Below are 19,376 nucleotides of genomic sequence, written 5' to 3' on the forward strand. Positions count from 1 at the left end.
ACAATTTTATATGAACATAATATAAACATTATATATGGTTGTCAAGTACTAGCAAGACACTTAAAGTCTAAGCACTGAAGAATCCTGGACTCTAGCCTCAAGACAAGACTTTAACCCCAGCTCTGCAGCTGTGGCCATGTAAATCACGTACCTTCTCTGACAGTACAGACGCTGATCCTTGCCTATTACGTAATATTTACAATCACCAAGACCATACATATGAACAAGTGTGCTGTAAATTAAAAATCATATTTTCATGCCTAATTTCTCAGTTTCAAGTCCAAAATTTCAATTCAAGAAATTTTGTTAAGCATATACCATGCACAAACCAACATCAACTTTAGTAAAAAGATGCATCAAACTTCATTTGAAATCTCTCTCTGGTCCCACCTTGCATAATAGGTCTTCCAATTGCAGGCAATAGAAATAAGCTGCAACAAGAGTTGCACACAAGAAAGTTTGAGGAAGACTTCAGCTGGTTCCCAATATAGCTGTGCTGGGCCATATTCTATCAAAAATTCCATCATTTCCACAATCTGTTCATGAGTATATGAGCATGCCTATAAGGAGAGATATACAGTATTATTATTATATATAACTCTACATCTGCCTACTACCTTCTTGAGCGCAGCTCACTGGCCAAGATATTTCATTTTACTTATTTATTTCAAGACAGGGTCTCACTTGGCCGCCCAGGCTGGAGGGCAGTGGCTTGATCATGGCTCACTGTAGCTTCAATCTCCCAGGCTCAAGCTATCCTCCTGTCTCAGCATCCCAAGTAGCTAGAACCATAGGCACATGCCACCACACCCAGCTAATTATTTTATTTTTCGTAGAGACAGGGTCTCATTTTGTTGTCCATGCTGGAGTGCAGTGGCACGATCATAGCTCACTGCAGCCCTGAACTCCTAGACTCAAGTGATCCTCCCACCTCAGCCTCCTGAAGTGCTGGAATTACAGACATGAGCCACCATGCTTGGCCAAGGTTTTAATTAAAAAGTAAATAATAATACCTTTCAAATTCCAAAATTCTTAAGTCAAAAGCCCATATGTGAAATAATGACCATATATTGATTAATCTTTTACCTTATTTATAATTAGACTCACAATATGATTTGTCCAAAAAGATAACAAGTTTCCTTTGTGCATATAAGTTATAGCTCAAGAGAAAGAAGCATCATGTGACTGATTTCTTTTCAATTTGTGACTTTTTTTTCTTAAGACTGGGTTTCACTCTGTTGCCCAGACTGGAGTGCCATAGCCTGATCACATGCAGCCTCAAACCCTCAGACTGAAGTGATTCTTCCACCGCACCCTCCAGAGTAGCTGAGGCTACTCATGCACCACCATGCCTTTTTTTTTTTTTTTTTTTTTGAGACAGTCTGTGCCCAGACTGGAGTGTAGTGGTATGATCATAGCAGTCTTGAACTCCTGGGTTCAAATGATCCTCCCACCTCTGCCCCCAAAGTAGCTAGAACTATAGATGCACACCACAGGGCCCAGCCAATTTTTAAAACTTTTGTAAAGACAGGGTCTCACTATTGTTGCCCAGGCTGGTCTCAAACTACTGGCCTCAAGAAATCAGTTGGTGATTTTTTAAAAAACATGCAGCTACTCATCTATATCCCAAAACATATCAAACTCCACAATGATAGAGAAGTAGAGTTACAAACACATTTTCAGAAAAGAAATTCTGCATAGAAGGCAAATCATCTAGTACTTTTCATACAAAATAGTTCTTTGCCAGGTACAGTGGCTCACACCTATAATTCTAGCACTTTGAGAGGTCGAGCTGGGAGGCCTCTTTGAGCCCAGGAGTTCAAGACCAGCCAGGACAACATAGTTGCACCCCCAACTCTACAAAAAATTTTAAAATTAGCTGGGTGTGATGGTGTGTGCCTATAGTCCCCCAACTACTCAGGAGGTTGAGGTGGGAGGATCACCTGAGCCTGGGAGGTTAATGTTGCAATGAGCTGTGGTCACATCACTGCACTCCACCCTGGGCGACAGAGGGAGACTATCTCAAAAAGAAAAAAAGAAAGCTTTTTTATACACACTTCAGTTAATCTTTTAGTTCTAGAATCCCAGCAACTTACAACTGGAAGCAAAATAATTCCCTGAAATTCACCTATTACATCCATTTTTCAATTGGTTCTGCCTTCAAACAGGGAAGTATACTCCAACAATGGGCATAACACAGAGTCCACTGATCTGAATGTGAGTTTCAGGACTGAGATGCTACAGAGAGGGCTAACAGAACTTTCCCTTTCAAGACAAGGTCCTCTCACCTTGTACGGGGGTTGTGGGTGGACAAGAATGCCACCCTCAGTCCTCTGAAGTGACTGCTTCACTTGTTCCAATTTAATGGCCAGGTGAGCCTCAAAGTATTTGCGCAAGGCCATGCAGGTATGTTTCCCAGTTTGGCGGCTAGCAAATATTTCATCATCACTCAGAAGTGCACCCTGATCTTCCAAATTTAGAATCTCCAAAGTACTGATCTATTAAGATACAAAATATTGGGGTAAAAGAGGGGAAAAGGCAAGAGTTAAGAAAAAAGATTAAAAATGGGAAAATATTTTAGTAAACTTTTTTTATTTTCCACACACATTCTGCTATGTATCAGTAAACTTTTATGCTTAACAATACTGACAAATATCAAACCATATTTATGTATATCTGTGTATATAACATGATAACAGTAGCTATATGAAAACAAAACATTAAACCCATACCGAAAAATGAACAAGCTTTTAATCACAGCAAAAAATATACAGGCATAAAACTATTGCTTTTAGAAAGATCAAGATCATCAACTGCCAATCCCCGTGATAAGATTACTATATCCAAGGCAAGTCTACAATGGCACAGTGTCCTCAAACTACTAAAGAAAAAGAGAAATTTGTGAAGGAAGGAAAAAAAAAAACAAAAAAAAAACTTCACAGAAAGAATGGCAGCAAAACTCCTCTAACCAAAAGCTTCCTTTCTTCAAGGGTGTGCTGTTAAAGGGCAGCCAAGACAACCAGGACCCTTAATCCTAGTGAGAAAAGCACTGAAATAATCTCACCAAGTTCACCAGACGACGAAGACCATCATAGCGGTCAAAGAGCTCCAAGACGGCCCGAAATGAGAAGCAAATTGAAAAAAACATGGTAGCATGGCAGCATCCTGAAGCATGAGAACACTCCATTAACCACAGGGTATAGTTCACCACATCAGACAGAACATTGTGGGGATGCATGCAAACCTGCAAAAAAATACAAATAAAGCAATGCTTTTAAATTGTGGGCAAAGGAGCCCTCGAACAGGATGAAAAATTCACCAGTATAGATATCTGCAGAATACAATGACCATTTCCAATCAAGTCACTCTTAGTACAAAGTTTAGGTTATAATACAAAGGCAATTTTAGAACACAATCCATTCCGAACCTGAAAACGACCTAAATTTAGATAAATATTTAAATACAACCTATACTTACTAAGTGCCAACAAATATTTACATTATTTACTGCTCACGAGGGCTCCATTATACAGGTATTAGGATTCTCACTTAAAAGAAGAGGAAGAGGTAAGGAACTTCTCCAATGTGATAAAAGTGGCTCAGATTTCTGATCCTAAGTCTAGGAGTTTGGTATTCATTCTCTGGTTAATTCACACACATTTTGATGTCTACTATGGGTCACAAAATGAAACTGTAAAGCATCCCCAGGTTTCCTTGATATTTTTTTCTCTATCTTAGCCATAAGTAATTTTGTATGTACACACACAGATTAGTTTATTACTCCCAAAAGACTACCTATCTTGTATAAACACCAAAAGAAAAATTAAAACTGATATTATTAATAAGCAAAGATAATGTCATAGCTCAAGAAGAAATTACCCATTTCACTCTACCAGAAAAGACACACCAAATAAGAATACTAGAAAAATGTTCCAGGAATAGAACTAACAAGAACTTTGCTTTCCTAGGGGATCCCAGGAGCCCATCACTTTTCAAATGTACAACCCACAGCCTGGGCAAAATGGCAAAACCCTGCCTCTACAAAACATGTAAAAATTAACCAGGTGTGGTAGTGTGCCCTTGTTGTCCCAGCTACTTGCAAGGATGGTTTGAACCCAGGAGGCAGAGGCTGCAGTGAGCCAAGATCATGCCACTGGACTCCAGCACAGGCGACAGAGTCAGACCCTGCCTCAAAACAAAAACAAAAACGAAAAACCACATACATATGTATAACCCATTTACACTTTTAAAAAATCACAAAGCCAGGCATGGTGGCTCATGCCTGTAATCCCAGTACTTTGGGAGGCCGAGGTGGGTGGATCACTTGAGGTCAGGAGTTCGAGACCAGCCTGGCCAACATGGTGAAACCCTTTACTACAAACACAAAAATTAGCCAGGCACAGTGGTGGGCGCCTGTAATCCCAGCTATTCTAGAGGCTGAGACAGGAGAATTGCTTGAACCTGGGAGTTGGAGACTGCAGTGAGCCAAGATGGCATCACTGCACTCCAACCTGGGCAACAGAGCAAGATTCTGTCAAAAAAAAAAAAAAAAAGTATAAAAAGTAGCCAGGCATGGTGGCACAAGCCTATAGTCCTAGCTACCTAGCAGGCTGAGCACTTGGGCAATAGGGCGAGACCTTGTATCTAAAAATATACACACATATACACCCCTATATACAATATAAATTTGTGTGTGAATGAATCAGTGAGAGACTATGTCTGTTGCGTGTGGCTTTTTTTTTTTTTTTTTTTTTTTTTTTTTTTTTTAAACAGAGTCTTACTCTGTAGCCCAGACTGGAGTGCAATGGCAGTCTCGGCTCACTGCAACCTCCGCCTCCTGGGTTCAAGCAATTCTCCTGCCTCAGCCTCCCAAGTAGCTGGGATTACAGGCATCTGCCACCATGCCTGGCTAATTTTTGCACTTTTAGTAGAGACAGGGTTACATCATGTTACCCAGGCTGATCTTGAACTCCTGATCGCAGGTTATCCACCCGCCTCAACCTCCCAAAGCACTGGGATTACAGGTGTGAGCCACTGTGCCCAGCCTGTTGTTTTTACAATAACTCATAAACGTCACTCCACTAAGACATCAGAAAAGTACCTGAAGGCTAATCTTAATGCCATAGAAATGGCAAAAACTAAATAAAGCTCCCAGACTCCAATCCACCCAGCATTTTCCCAGTAGAGTCAGAAAAAAATAGAATCATTTCTAAACAATTTTACATTTTTAGAATGCTTTATAAAGACTAGATATTCACGTTCCTTGCTTCTTTCATTAAAATTTATTTATTCAACTATTGTTTTTTTCTTATCCAAAAGTCATTCTGCAAATGTGATCTTTTAAAGAGGTTGTCCCCAACCAAATCTCATCCCCACAAACCTGTATAGATGAGACTTACTCTTTCCATGGCATCCTGATTGTAGGATAGGTAATACAAACACATAGATACACCGGTTGCAGCCATAGAAGGACGAGGTATTTCCAGTAATTTCTGTACTCCACCATGCGCAACAAATTCTGTGGCAAATTTGTTATGGAGCAGGAGAGATGCTAGGTGCTAAAAAATGAGGACACAAATTACCACAAAATAACCTAGAAAATTAACAAAATCTCTTGACCTAATATTCAGTTAAGCTGTTAAATACAAAAGTCCTCTAAGGAGACAACCAATCCCTCACAAAAGAAAACCTAATATTATTTAAAATAAACAAAAAGACTAAGATTCCTTAACATTTCTCTTTTCTTTCCTAACACCAGGGATTTTTTTTTTTTTTTTTTTCCCAGATGGAGTTTCACTCTTGTTGCCCAGGCTGGAGTGCAATGGCGCAGTCTTGGTTCACTGCAACCTCCGCCTCCTGGGTGCAATCGATTCTCCTGCCTCAGTCACCTGAGTGGCTGAGATTATAGGCACCTGCCACCACATCCAGCTAATTTTTTTATTTTTTAGTAGAGACAGGGTTTCACCATGTTGGCCAGGCTGGTCTTGAACTCCTGACCTCAGGTAATCCGCCCACCGGGGCCTCCCAAAGTGCTGGGATTACAGGTGTGAGCCACCATGCCCAGCCTGATTTTTTTATGAAGGTGAAAAATATTGCTATAAGGGCTGGGTGCGGTGGCTCATGCCTGTAATCCCAGCACTTTGGGAGGCCGAGGTGGGCAGATCACTTGAGGTCAAGAGTTTGAGATCAGCCTGGCCAACATGGTGAAACCCTGTCTCTACTAAAAATACAAACAATTTGCCAGACATGGTAGTGGGTGCCTGTAATCCCAGCTACTCGGGAGACTGAGGCAGGAGGATTGCCGGAACCCGGGAGACAGAGGTTGCAGTGTGTCAAGATTACACCACTGCACTCCAGCCTGGGCGACAGAAAAAGACTCTGTCTCAAAAAAAAAAAAAAAAATTACTATAAGTAATGATATTGGTCAGGTGGCTTGTCTCACTCCTGTAATTCTAGTACTTTGAGAGGCCAGGGTGAAAAGATTGCTTGAAGTCAGGAGTTCAGGGCCAGCCTGGACAACACAGCACAACCCCATCTCTGCAAAAAATTTAAAAATTAACCAAATGCAGTGGCACATGCCTGTAGTTCCAGTTACTTAGGAGGGTGAGGTAAGAGGATCGCTTGAGCCAGAGAGTTCAAGGCTGTAGTGAGCTAAGATCAATTGTACCACTGCACTCCAGCCTGGGTGACAAAGTAAGACCCTGTCAGTCAATCAATCAATCAGTAACCCTACAACCATTTTACTATTACATATTTAGGTTGGTGAAAAACTGCAGTTTTTGCCTTTGAAAGCAATAGCAAAAACTGCAGTTACTTTTGCACCAACTTAATAGCTTCCCTAACGGACTTTTGCTAACCTTCCCATTTTAATCCTTTTAATATAAATAGCTCTATATCCTAGCTTTTGCTCAATGACTCATCAACTAATGAATTCCCAAAATCTGCCTTCCTTTAAATTGATCAATATATCCCCAAAAGAAGAATCTTGAGCAAATTATCTAAACAAGTATATTTTTAGAACTAACCATGTGCATTTTAAATAGATGCCTTAAAGGTTATCTTTTAAGGTTTTTTAACTGCCTGTTCAAGTCCCACTAGCCTCTCTGGGTGGACTTGATCTCCTGCACAATGTTATGAGCAAAGAATATAATCCAAGCAGCAGGCTGCTTGATGACTCTGAACCTAGGCCAACATAAACAGGGCCTTGGGAAAGCTAGAGCTCCCCCTACTGTTTCCCACGTCAAGGTATCTTCCAGGTACCAACAACATAGATTTGTAATGCACAAAAACATGATTTGATATCTGCACAAATCTCACTAAGGTCAATGGAAAAAAACAGGGATGTGCCCTCTTCAAAAAAGTTCTCTCAACAACCAGGCTCAGGCTAACCCTTATATATAATTCAAATCCCTTCTATCATTACCCTACTTTTTGTTTGTTACACAACACTCTACCACACTTCCACACACTCCTTCCCACAAGACACAGCTAAACTATGTGACACCCATTATAATTCTCCACACAAAAACCTATAAAAACAGCAACTGCCCAATCCCTTCTTCCATTGCACCCTGTTCAGGACCAGAAATTGTATCTGAAAGCAATATCGTTGGGCCACTGGAGACAACTTTGATCTCCAGCTTCATCCCACTGTGCGAAGTATAACCATGAGCTTACACACTTAATATACACACACACCAAATCCCACATGTAGAAACACGTTACTCTAATTATGTCTGACCTCCTCCAAACTTGAAATTTCTGAAAGTTAAAAGGCAAATTTCCTCATTTCTATTCCATTTCAAAATACTTTGGAACTATACTACTTTGGCCAACATGGTGAAACCTAGCCTCTACTAATAATACAAAAATTAGCCGGCCATGCTAGCACATGCCTGTAATCCCAGCTACTCAGAAGGCTGAAGCAGGATAATCACTTGAACCCGGGAGGCCAGGGTTGCAGTGAGCAGAGATCGTGCCACTGCACTCCAGCCTGGGTGACAAGAGCGAAACTCTGTCTCAAAAAAAAAAAAAAAGAAAAAAATTATAGGTTTATATGTCTGTATCTCTTAACAAACAAAAAATGACAAAGACTTGATTTATTTATTCGTTGGCCTCCTTGTATCCCTCATACCTGAACATAAGCCTCTGGCCCATAAAAAGCACTCAATAAATGTTCAGTAAAGAACAAACACAAAAATAAAGTTACCAAGTGGTAGTAAAATAAGCAGTTCGGCAAAGAGAAGATAAACTAGAAGATGATTAAAGAAAAAGCAAGAAGAGTGTTGTGTCAAGATCACCGATGGGCACATCACAAAAGTTTGATCCAACCTTGGTCCCCAGAGTTTTCACAAATGCTCACTGAAGAAAATTCCCAGGACGATTTGCGGGCCTCTCAAAACTTCTGCTTCGAGACTTTGATAAAGAACCTTAGTAACTTGACTACACACCCTAGTACTGAATTCCCTTACCATCTACCAGAAAATTCACCCCAACAATATACAGGAGCAGTGATCCTCAGGGAAGTCAGAGATGAGTTGCTCTACAGGAGAGGGGTAAGAACACTGCTGTCTGTGTAGAAAGAAAAGGATGGCAAAACTGAGATACATGTTACTCAGCAGAGTTTCTAGGCTTGAAAGAAAACTAACAAACAATGGGCTTAAGAGAGTTCAGAATGAATCAAGTAGTGGACCATTCAGATGTCGCTGCAGTTTCTGCATGTATAATTGATGGGATCCTTCTGAGGATGCTAGAATACAGAATTACGACACTGAGCCACGCCAGCCATAACCCTTATTCTTGTACTTTTCTTTCTTGCTAGTAATTTTATGTAGCAGGTTGAAAAAGCTACCCCATGCTAGGATAGACTGTATACCGATAATTTTGAAATAAGTTCTAGGATGTATTTTTCTTCTTGTATCTTTTCCTTCCTACCATGATATTAATAATTTATAAAGGATCTGCATAGTTTGAACGTATTTGAATAACTTCAGTATACTTTAGCTCTACTGTTTGATTTGACCCAAAGAAGCACCAAGAGGACAAAAGTATTCCCATGTGTTTTAGAAGCCCAAAGTCAGTGAGACAAAACCCAACATCAAGAATCTGAAGCAAACTCACTTGTGGGGAAAGAATGTAAAGAGAGCATTGGGTAGTTTAGCTAGAGTATAATAGATTTTCTGGCTTTCAAAAATCTAGACTGCAATAAGATGAAACTTCGTGTTATTTTTACAATTTTCAGTACAAATAAAGGTATGTATAGAGAAATAACAAAGTTGACATATTTGAGTGTCTTTAAAAAAAAAAAAAAGAAAGAAAGAGCCAGGTGCGGTGGCTCACACCTGTAATCCCAGTACTTTGGGAGGCTGAGGTAGACCCTTGAGGTCAGGAGTTCGAGACCTGCCTGGCCAATATGGTGAAACCCTGTCTCCACAAAAAATTTAAAAAGTAGCCAGGTGTGGTGGCACATGCCTGTAATCTAAGCTACTCAGGAAGCTGAGGCAGAAGAATTACTTGAACCCGGAAGGCAAAGGTTGCAGTAAGCCGAGATCACACCACTGCACTCCAGCCTGGGAGACAGAGCAAGACTCAGTCAAAAAAAAAAAAAAAAAAAAAAAAGGCCAGGTGCGGTTGCCCTTGCCTGTAATCCCAACACTTTGGGAGGCTGAGGCGGGCGGATCACCTAAGATCAGGAGTTCTAGAACAGCCTGGTAAACATGGTGAAACCCTGTCTCTCCTAAAAATACAAAAATTAGCTGGGTGTAGTGGCTTATGCCGGTAGTCCCAGCTACTCGGTAGCCTGAGACAGGAGAACTGCTTGAACCCGGGAAGCGGAGGTAGCAGTGAGCAAAGAGCACCACTGCACTCCAGCCTGGGAGACAGAGCAAGACTCAGTCAAAAAAAAAAAAAAAAAAAAAAAAAAAAAAGGCCAGGTACGGTTGCTCTTGCCTGTAATCCCAACACTTTGGGAGGCTGAGGCGGGCGGATCACCTAAGATCAGGAGTTCTAGAACAGCCTGGTAAACATGGTGAAACCCTGTCTCTACTAAAAATACAAAAATTAGCTGGGTGTAGTGGCTTATGCCGGTAGTCCCAGCTACTCGGTAGCCTGAGACAGGAGAACTGCTTGAACCCGGGAAGCGGAGGTAGCAGTGAGCAAAGAGCACCACTGCACTCCAGCCTGGGTGACAGAGTAAGACTCCGTGTCAAAAAAAAAAAAAAAAGAGCAAGAAGACCCCAAACTCACTAAAGGGAAATTATTTCCTGGGTTGCAAAAGGGCTGAACATGGGCGAGCAAGTAAGACTAACTCACAAGGTCCCCACTTACCCATGATGACTAAGCTGATCTGAATGGAGCAATACAGTTGAATGAATAACAATGTGGCTATCATACAGTTCTCAACAGGTAACTACTGAGAGATGAGGCCATTGCATGGTTGCTCACATCTATAATTCCAGCACTTTGGGAGGGTGGCACATGGAAAACTTGAGCCCAGGAGTTCAAGACTAGCTTGGGCAACATAATGAAACCCAGTCTCTACCAAAAATACAAAAAATTAGCTGGGCAGTGTGGTGCACACCTGTGGTCCAAGCTACTCAGGAGGCCGAGGCAGGAGGATGGCTTGAGCCTGGGGGGTGGAAGTTGCAGTGAGCCAAGATCACGCCACTGCACTCCAGCCTGGGTGACAGAGTAAGACCCTGTCCTCAAAAATAACAAAAAATAAATAAAATAAAATGTATAACACAAACAACATTGTTGTAGTCCAGTCACTACGCCAGAAAAAAAAAAAGAAAAATGAAAAAAGAAAGAAAACACTGTAACAATCCTAGAAACCCAAACAAAAGTTACATTCAGTCTCACTTATAACAAAGTAACTTATCATCTTTGTGTTCCATTCAAATCTTGGCTAATTTTATACCTGTTACATGTTCATCTTAAAATTTTACTTGTTACATATTCATTCATTCTTTTCTGACTTCTGCATACCCAAGATTTCACTAAAAGTCTGGAGTGGTTATGCTTTTTTTTTTTTTAACTGTAATTTCACTTTAAAATTAAACTTTAGCCTAGCAGAGTAACTTCAGTTTTTCATGAAAATCCTTATTTCCATGGTTCAACAAACAAATATTAAGGGAATTCATTCAGTTCCTAAGTGACTACTATTTGTTGATTGCTTACCATATACCAGTCCGTTTTAAGCAGTAGAAATTTAAAAAAAAAAAACCCTCAAAATTATATGCAAAGATGTTCACTTCAATGTCCCCTGTAACAAAAAAATGAAACAGCACAGGTATATCACAAAACTAAGAAAATTACAGAGCATCTAATTTGTATAGAACAATCATATAGCTACATGTCAACATTCTTAGGATACAAGTGAAGCTGAACTGTAAAGTCTAGCTAACAATTATTTTCAAAGCAACTGTGTCTATTAAAGATTAGAATGAAGCACAAAAATAAAAAGTTATTTTATTATAAGCGAGACTGAATGTTATTTTCTTTTGGGCTTTCAGGATTGTTACAATGTTGTTTATGTTATACTATTTTTTTTTTTTTTTTTTAGACAGGGAGTTTCAGAGTTTCGCTGTTATTGCCCAGGCTGGAGTGCAATGGCAGGAGCTCAGCTCACCACAACTTCCGACTCCTGGGTTCAAGCGATTCTCCTGCCTCGGCCTCCTGAGTAGCTGGGATTACAGGCATGTGCCACTACACCCAGCTAATTTTGTATTTTTAGTAGAGACGGGGTTTCTCCATCTCTAGTTGGTCAGGCTGGTTTCGAACTCCCGACCTCAGGTGATCCACCTGCCTCAGCCTCCCAAAGTGCTGGGATTACAGGCATGATCCACTGCACCGGACAAAGTGTTATACATTTTTTTTTTAAAGTAATTTTAATGACCTCATCTCTCAACAGTTACCTATTGAGGAGAACTGTATGATAGCTACATTCTTATTCATTCAACTCTCTCTCTCCATTCAGATCAGCAGTCACCTTGAATTAAGTGTGGACCTTGTGAATTAGACTTAGTTGCCCTCCTATGTTTAGCTCCTTTGCAACCTTTACTGAATTAGGGTCTGCCTGTCTTGTTTTTTTCCGAGAGTCTCGCCCTGTCGCTCAGGCTCATCCTAGTGATCTTGGCTCACTGCAATCTCCACCTCCCGAGTTCAACTGATGCTCATGCCTCAGCCTCCTGAGTAGCTGGAATTACACGCGCAAGATACCACGCCAGGCTAATTTTTATATTTTTTGTAGAGACCAGGTCTCCCATGTTGACCAAGCTGGTCTCAAACTCCTGGGCTCAAGCTATCCTTCTGCCTCCGTCTCCCAAAGTGCAGGGATTATAGGCGTGAGCTAACGTGCCTGGCCTGTCGGCGACCCTTTTTTTTTTTTTTTTTTTTTTTGGGGGATGGAGTCTCACTCTGTTGCCCAGGCTGGAGTACAGTGGCACAATCTCTGCTCACTGCAACCTCCGCCTCCCAAGTTCAAGCAATTCTCCCACCTCAGCCTCCTGAATAGCTAGGATTACAGGTACCTGCCATCATGGCCAGCTAATTCTGTCCGCTATTTCATTACTCATTTTCTAGTTTATATTTTGTTACCCCTAGGTAATTTAACATATACAATATGTACATAGTTTAGAAAAAATTTTGTGGCCGAGCGTGATGGCTCACACCTGTAATCCCTACACTCTGGGGGGCCGAGGTGAGTGGTTCATTTGAGGTCAGGAGTTCGAGACCAACCTGGCCAACATGGTGAAACCCTATCTCTACTAAAAATACAAAAAGTTAGCCAGGCATGGTGGCAGGTGCCTATAATCCCAGCTACTCAGGAGGCTGAGGCAGGAGAACTGTTTGACCCAGGAAGCGGAGGTTCCAGTGAGCAGAAATCACGCCACTGCACTCCAGCCTGAGCGACAGAGCAAGACTCCATCTCAAAAAAGAAAAAAAGAAAAAATTGTTGTTAGCTGATACAGGTAATATCTAAAAAGTAGCGCATAAGCAAGCACTATTTCATATTTTTCCTCTCCTATTCAGCCACAATAATGGAGGCCAACTCATGTCTAGATCCACTTTTTATCTCAACACTCAGCCCTTTAGATTAACACCTAAGTTTCTGTAGAGATACACAGTAAGCCTCCTCTCTTCTATCTAAACAAGAATGTTTTGATTGTTACTATTCTGATGCATCTGGCTATAGAAATATCCTGAGCAATATAATGCAGAGAAATTACATGTTAAAACCCCCAGCATATCTCTGTCAATAAAATGGTCAGTGACACAGGGTATGTGGCTCATACCTATAATCCTAGTACTTTGGGAGGCCAAAGCAGAAGGATTGCTTCAGTCTAGTTTAAGACCAGCCTGGGCAACATAGTAAGACTGTCTCTACAAAAAGTTTTTAAAAATTAGCTAAGCATGGTGGCATGCACTCGTCTCACTCAGGAGACTGAGGCAGGAGGATTGCTTGAGCCTAGGAGGTCAAGGCCACAGTGAGCTATGATCACCCCATTGCACTCCAGCCTGGATGACAGAGTGAGACCTATCTCTAAAAATAAATAAATAAAGCTTCACCAGGTGCGGTGGCTCACGCCTGTAATCCCAGCACTGTGGGAGGCCAAGGCGGGCAGATCACTTGAGGTCAGGAGCTCGAGTCCAGCCTGGCCAACATGGTGAAACTCCGTCTCTACTAAAAACATACAAATCAGCCATGCACAGTAGCATGTGCCAGTAATCTCAGCTACTCAGGAGGCTGAGGCAGGAGAATCACTTGAATCCGGGAGGCGGAGGTTGCAGTGAGCCGAGATCGCACCACTGCACTCCAGCCTGGGCAACAGAGTGAGACTCCATCTTAAAAAAATAAATTAAAAAAAAAATAAAGTTTTTAAAAAATCCCCAGTGACCCAATATTTTTAAGAACTTTACCTTTAGTGCCTCAAATGTAAGCAGGACATCATTAGTTTGCTTCAGGTCAATATAGAACATCATCAGCTCCCGTGATCCAAGTTGCATGAATATGGGAAGTAGCTGAAATGAAGACCAAATACAAGTCTTAAATTGTGGTTTTATTTTCATGTATTTCCTATTCCACTCTTTGAGGATAGAAGCCTAAAGAAATGACACACCTCTTCCTCCCTCCCTATGAAGATAAATGTATACACGCACTGTAATCAAACAGACCATATCAGGAACAACCTGCATAAGACTTGACCAGTTTCAAGCAAAGTCTTGTTTGCGGCAGAGTTAGAATATATCTTTGTATAAAATGCTACCATAAAACACCAGAGAAATGAACACAATAATTCCTATGTGTGAACAGTACTCTTCCCAATAAGCTTACCTCCTGATACTCTCCTAGAGGGGTCAAATACTGGAGAATGAGTCGCTGCTCGATAGCAGGAGTCATAGGATAAAGGGTATAATTGGTGCCAATCACCCAGGGGGACATTTCTGACCAGCTGCTGTTAGACAGCTCAACAAACATGCGATCTGGATCAGAAGATGAGAAACCCAACTTTTGCTTGGCTTTCCTAAAGTTCTCTCTGTCACCCTGTTTTGCTGACTTGTTTTTCTTTAATCCTCCATCCTCAGGTTTGGTTGTTGAGTTCACTCTGCTACTGGTCTTGTGGCCTGAATCAAGATGAAAGGAGATCTCCATGTCTCCAGAAGCTTCCTCTTGGTCTCCATCCACTACATCTACAGCCATGTCACCATAGTCCATATCCACAGCCTCCTCATCCAGAGGCAAAAGGGGTTCAGAAGAGAGCTTCCGTGGACTGGGACGCTTGTTTTCCTGCCGCAAAGCCACTTCCTGTAGCTGTAGCTCCCTCAGTCTTCGAAGCACTATTGCCACCTATCAACAGATAATTGGAGAAAAATGGGGTGCCTCTTTATTAAGGATTAAGTAATCCTTAATAATTCTTATTTCCACATAACTGGAGACTCACACAGTGAGCCCAATACCTGGTAATAACAACAAGTTGATAAATATGTTGCTTTGATTCCTACAAATTGATAAAATAAGTAACAGCTAAGTATTATTCCTCATAAAATTTTCCAGAGAACCCAAACCAGAAGATTTGCACGTAAAATACATCATGGACAACTGATCTGTTTGGGTCAACTTGACCTGGACCATCACACCTGAAGAGGCAGAAATTAGATATATTCATGATTTTTCTAATGTGTCGTTGAAAACCAAACATGAAAGTTTCTCAAACTTTTATCTACTGCAGGTTGTATTCCATTAGATATTGCCATCTATATTATACATAACTACATTATCATTTTTCAAGTTCTTTTTTTTTTTTTTTTTTTTTTTTTTACTTCTTAAGTACTTACTTTTTGGGCCAACCCTATAAAGTGGTACTGTGTTTCATTTTAAAAAGAGAGGGATGGCCAGGCGCAGTGGCTCACACCTGTAATCCCAGTAATTTTGGAGGCCAAGATGGGTGGATCACCCGAGACCAGGAGTTGGAGACCAGCCTGGCCAACATGGTGAAACCCCGTCTTTACCAAAAATACAAAAAATTTCCCGGGCATGGAGGCGCTCGCCTGTAATCCCAGCTACTGGGGAGGCTAAGGCAGGAGAATCGTTTGAACCCGGGAGGCGGAAGTTGCAGTGATCCAGCTTGGGCAACAAGAGTGAAACTCCGTCTCAAAAAAAAAAGAGAGGGATTATGTGTGCACTTTACTTTGAATTGCATTTTTTAAATTAGAATAGTGGATAGATAAAAGGAAGGGCACTTGGAAGCTGTTATCCTCACCAAACTAATACAGGAAAAGAAAACTAAACACTGCATGTTCTCACTTATAAGTGGGAAATGAACGATGAGAACACAGGGACACATTGCGGGGAACACCACACACTGGGGCCTGTCGAAGGGGAGTGGGAAGAGAATCAGGAAGAAGAGCTAATGGATGCTGGGCCTATTACTTAGGTGATGGGTTGATCTGTGCAGCAAATCACCATGACACATGTTTACCTATGTAATAAATGTGCACATCCAGGAGAGGTACCCCAGAACTTAAAATAGAAGTTGATGGGGGGGAGGGGGAAAAAAAGGGCAGAGGGATGGATATTATAAGTGTTCACAATCAATTTAGGTGATGTATATATGTAGTTGTTCACTGTAAAATGCTTTCAATTTTACTACACATTTGAAAATTTTCATAACACAAATGGTAGAAAGGGAAACAGAGAATGTTACTATTCTTTATTGGCATACAACGTCATCATCCTTGACAAGATTAAAAGTAGCTATTTTGTGCCAAACACGGTGGCTCACGCTTGTAATCCCAGCACTTTGGGAGGCCTAGGTGGGTGGATCATGAGGTCAGGAGTTCGAGACCAGCCCGACCAACATGGTGAAACCCTGTCTCTACTAAAAATACAAAAAGTTAGCCAGGCATGGTAGCGGGCACCTGTAATCCCAGCTACTCAGGAGGCTGAGGCAGGAGAATTGTTTGAACCCGGGAGGCGGAGGCTGCAATGAGCCAAGATTGCATCACTGCACTCCAAACTGGGCAACAAAGCAAAACTCCGTCTCCAAAAAAAAAAAAGGCAGCTATTTTCTATTTTTAAAAACTCTTATGGAAACTAATATTGAAATTATAGCCATGCTCCAGTACAAGGTAATCAATAGGATCTACTTATTCAGATTCAGGTAACAAAGAATTTGTGAATACTCTCCCACCTTATACAAAAATTTATTCTAATACAGTCCTTACCAGCTGTGAATTTTCATCTCTATAGTTGGCAGCAATGTCTTGATTTTCCATAGCACCTCCTAACAGTCCAGTAGAGTATGTCCTCAATGGTTGATCAGCCTCTCGGGCCCATTTGAAAAGATTCTCGACAATGCCCTCCTATAGTAAAGGAAATTAAATAGTACATTTCGGAAAAAGTCCACGTTCATGATTAACAATATAAGCAAAGATTTCAGTCTCATGAAAAAAATTTTAATATTTCAATGTTCATAAGAGTAAAAAAAGCACTACTACACCATCTAATAGGTTCCTTAGTTATATAAAGTATCTGTGCAAAAGAAGCCTATTCAGCCAATAAAACTCAATCTATCTCTTTTAGGTTTTTGCAGTCAGAAAAAAATAATTAAAAAATAAATAAAACTCAAGCTAAAAATTAACAATCTCCAGAATATAGTCCTAATCTAGATGTTAACTTCCGAAAGGCTCCATGATCAACTGGGGATCACTGAAAGTAACCCTCATAGAAACTCACAATAATATGTTAACGTTCTGAGAAGTACTCCATCAAAGTAGTGTTTAATTTAGGCCCCACATACCAGAACCTTCTTTTTTTTTTTTTTTTTTAAGACAAAGTCTCACTCTGTCGCCCACGCTGGAGTGCAATGGTGTAATCTTGGCTCACTGCGACCTCTGTCTCCCAGGTTCAAGCGATTCTCCTGCCTCAGCCTCCTGAGTACCTTGGCCTATAGGCATGTGCCACCACAGCCGGCTAATTTTTTTATTTTTTAGTAGAGACGGGGTTTCACTATGTTGGCCGTGCTGGTCTCGAACTCCTGACTTCAAGTGATCCGCCCACCTCAGCCTCCCAAAGTGCTGGGATTATAGCGTGAGCGACCATGCCTGGCCTCCCAAACTTATTTCTAATTACCTTTTATTATGAAATATAATACATATAAACATGCATGGTCCAAAGAACTTGAAAATCACCTATGTCCTACTGCCCAGCTTAAGAAATAGAAACTTTCTGTAGGCCAAGATTGATAAAAACATAAAATAAAAATAAGTAATACATTAAAATTCTTTTACCTTTTCCAGATCACAAATTTAAAAATAAAAAAATTTTTAAAGAAATAGAAACCTCCAATGTACCCCTCCTTATGCCACCTCCTGCAAGGAGGTTTAAACACTCCTAAATTTTAAGAATTTTCTTGTTAAACTTTGTTAACTGCTATATGCCTTTGAACTACATAAATTGTGACAGTGTATATATTCTGCTGCAACTTATTTTTTACTCAGCATATGTTTTTTAGATTCATCTATATTGCTGCATGTAGCACACTTAAATAGCACTCAAGACAGGCTACAAATATTAATCTATCTCATACTCATATCAAGCCTGTAGGATTGGGCAGGTACTATATTTACAGATGAGGAAAATGAATCACAATGAGGCTAATGAACCAAAAGTTACAAAACTAGTTAGTGGCAGAGCTAGGATGTGAACCTAGACAGTGTACCCCTACAGATGCTCTTCACTGCCATACTCTGCTATTTTATTGGCTTGACCAATAATGATGATATAAACTATGTTTGTGCTAGCCAAGTATCTAACATACAAACCTAGGAACAGAACTGCTAGGTCATAGGGTATGTGCATGCTCAACTTTACTAAATGAGGCCAAACTTTTCCAAAGTGATTGCAACAATTCACATTTCCACCAATAGTGAATAAAATTTCTCTTCCTTTTTCCACATCTTTGCCAACACTACCACTATCAGTCTCATGGGTGTAAAAATAGCATTTCATTTAATTTGAATTTCCTTGGTTATTAAATAAGTTCTGCATTTTTTCATTTATGTGTTGACCATTCAGGTTTTTGCTTCTGTGAAGTACTCTTGCTTTTGTCAGTGTCTTTTGCTAAACAAAAGTTCTTTTTTTTTTTGAGACACAGTCTTGCTCTGTCACCCAGGCTGGAGTACAGTGGCGCAATCTCGACTCACTGCAACCTCTGCCTCTCAGGTTCAAGCGTTTCTCCTGCCTTGGCCTCCCGAGTAGCTGGGATTACAGGTGCACACCACCACGCCCGGCTGATTTTTGTATTTTTAGTAGAGATGGCGTTTCACCATGTTGGCCAGGTTGGTCTCGAACTCCTGACCTCAGGGGATCCACCCGCCTCCCACTCAGCTCCCAAAGAGCTGGGATTATAGGTGTGAGCCACCGCACCCGGCCAAGTTCTTAATTTTCTTATAAGCGTACTTAAGGCTGGGAGCAGTGGCTCGTGCCTGTAATCCTAACACTTTGGGAGACCAATGCAGGAGGATCACTTGAAGTCAGGTGTTTGAAGTCAGGTGTTTGAAGTCAGGAGTTTGAAACCAGCCTAGGCAACATAGCAAGACCCCATCTCCACACACAAAAAAAATTTAAAAATTAGCTGGGCATTGTGGTGGACACCTGTAGTCGAAGCTACTTGGGAGACTGAGGCAGGAAGATCACTTGAGCCCAGGAGTTCAAGGCTGCAGTGAGTTAGGACTGCACCACTGCACTCCAGCCTGGGTGACAAAGCAAGACCCCATCCCTAGAAAGAATAAAAATAAAAATAAATTTAAAAATAAAAAAAAATACTGGCTGGGCATGGTGGCTCACACCTGTAATCCCAGCACTCTGGGAGGCCA

General features: G+C 41.0%; 1 protein-coding gene and 1 long non-coding RNA gene across 12 annotated transcripts in view; one reads left to right on the top strand and one right to left on the bottom strand.

Moving 5' to 3' along the window:
- DCAF1 (DDB1 and CUL4 associated factor 1) overlaps nucleotides 1-19,376 on the bottom strand; it is a 102,176-nt gene that overhangs the window by 35,716 nt on the left and 47,084 nt on the right. For all 11 annotated transcript variants that reach the window (XR_013413982.1, XR_013413983.1, XR_013413984.1 and 8 more), the window contains 7 exons: nucleotides 16,725-16,862; nucleotides 14,335-14,847; nucleotides 13,920-14,021; nucleotides 5,399-5,557; nucleotides 3,065-3,244; nucleotides 2,289-2,498; nucleotides 391-560 (listed from right to left, as the gene is read on the bottom strand). Coding sequence is in view for 8 of the 11 variants with exons in the window: in XM_077992955.1 (XP_077849081.1) it covers nucleotides 391-560; nucleotides 2,289-2,498; nucleotides 3,065-3,244; nucleotides 5,399-5,557; nucleotides 13,920-14,021; nucleotides 14,335-14,847; nucleotides 16,725-16,862 (1,472 nt within the window). In the remaining 3 variants the exon portion in view is untranslated. The remainder of the gene's footprint in view (nucleotides 1-390; nucleotides 561-2,288; nucleotides 2,499-3,064; nucleotides 3,245-5,398; nucleotides 5,558-13,919; nucleotides 14,022-14,334; nucleotides 14,848-16,724; nucleotides 16,863-19,376) is intronic.
- LOC144339217 (uncharacterized) overlaps nucleotides 4,732-19,376 on the top strand; it is a 28,939-nt gene continuing 14,294 nt past the window's right edge. The window contains exon 1 of the long non-coding RNA XR_013413985.1: nucleotides 4,732-4,872. This is a non-coding gene — a long non-coding RNA (uncharacterized LOC144339217). The remainder of the gene's footprint in view (nucleotides 4,873-19,376) is intronic.

Source organism: Macaca mulatta, chromosome 2, assembly GCF_049350105.2.
Source record: "Macaca mulatta isolate MMU2019108-1 chromosome 2, T2T-MMU8v2.0, whole genome shotgun sequence".
Classification (NCBI taxonomy): domain Eukaryota; kingdom Metazoa; phylum Chordata; class Mammalia; order Primates; family Cercopithecidae; genus Macaca; species Macaca mulatta.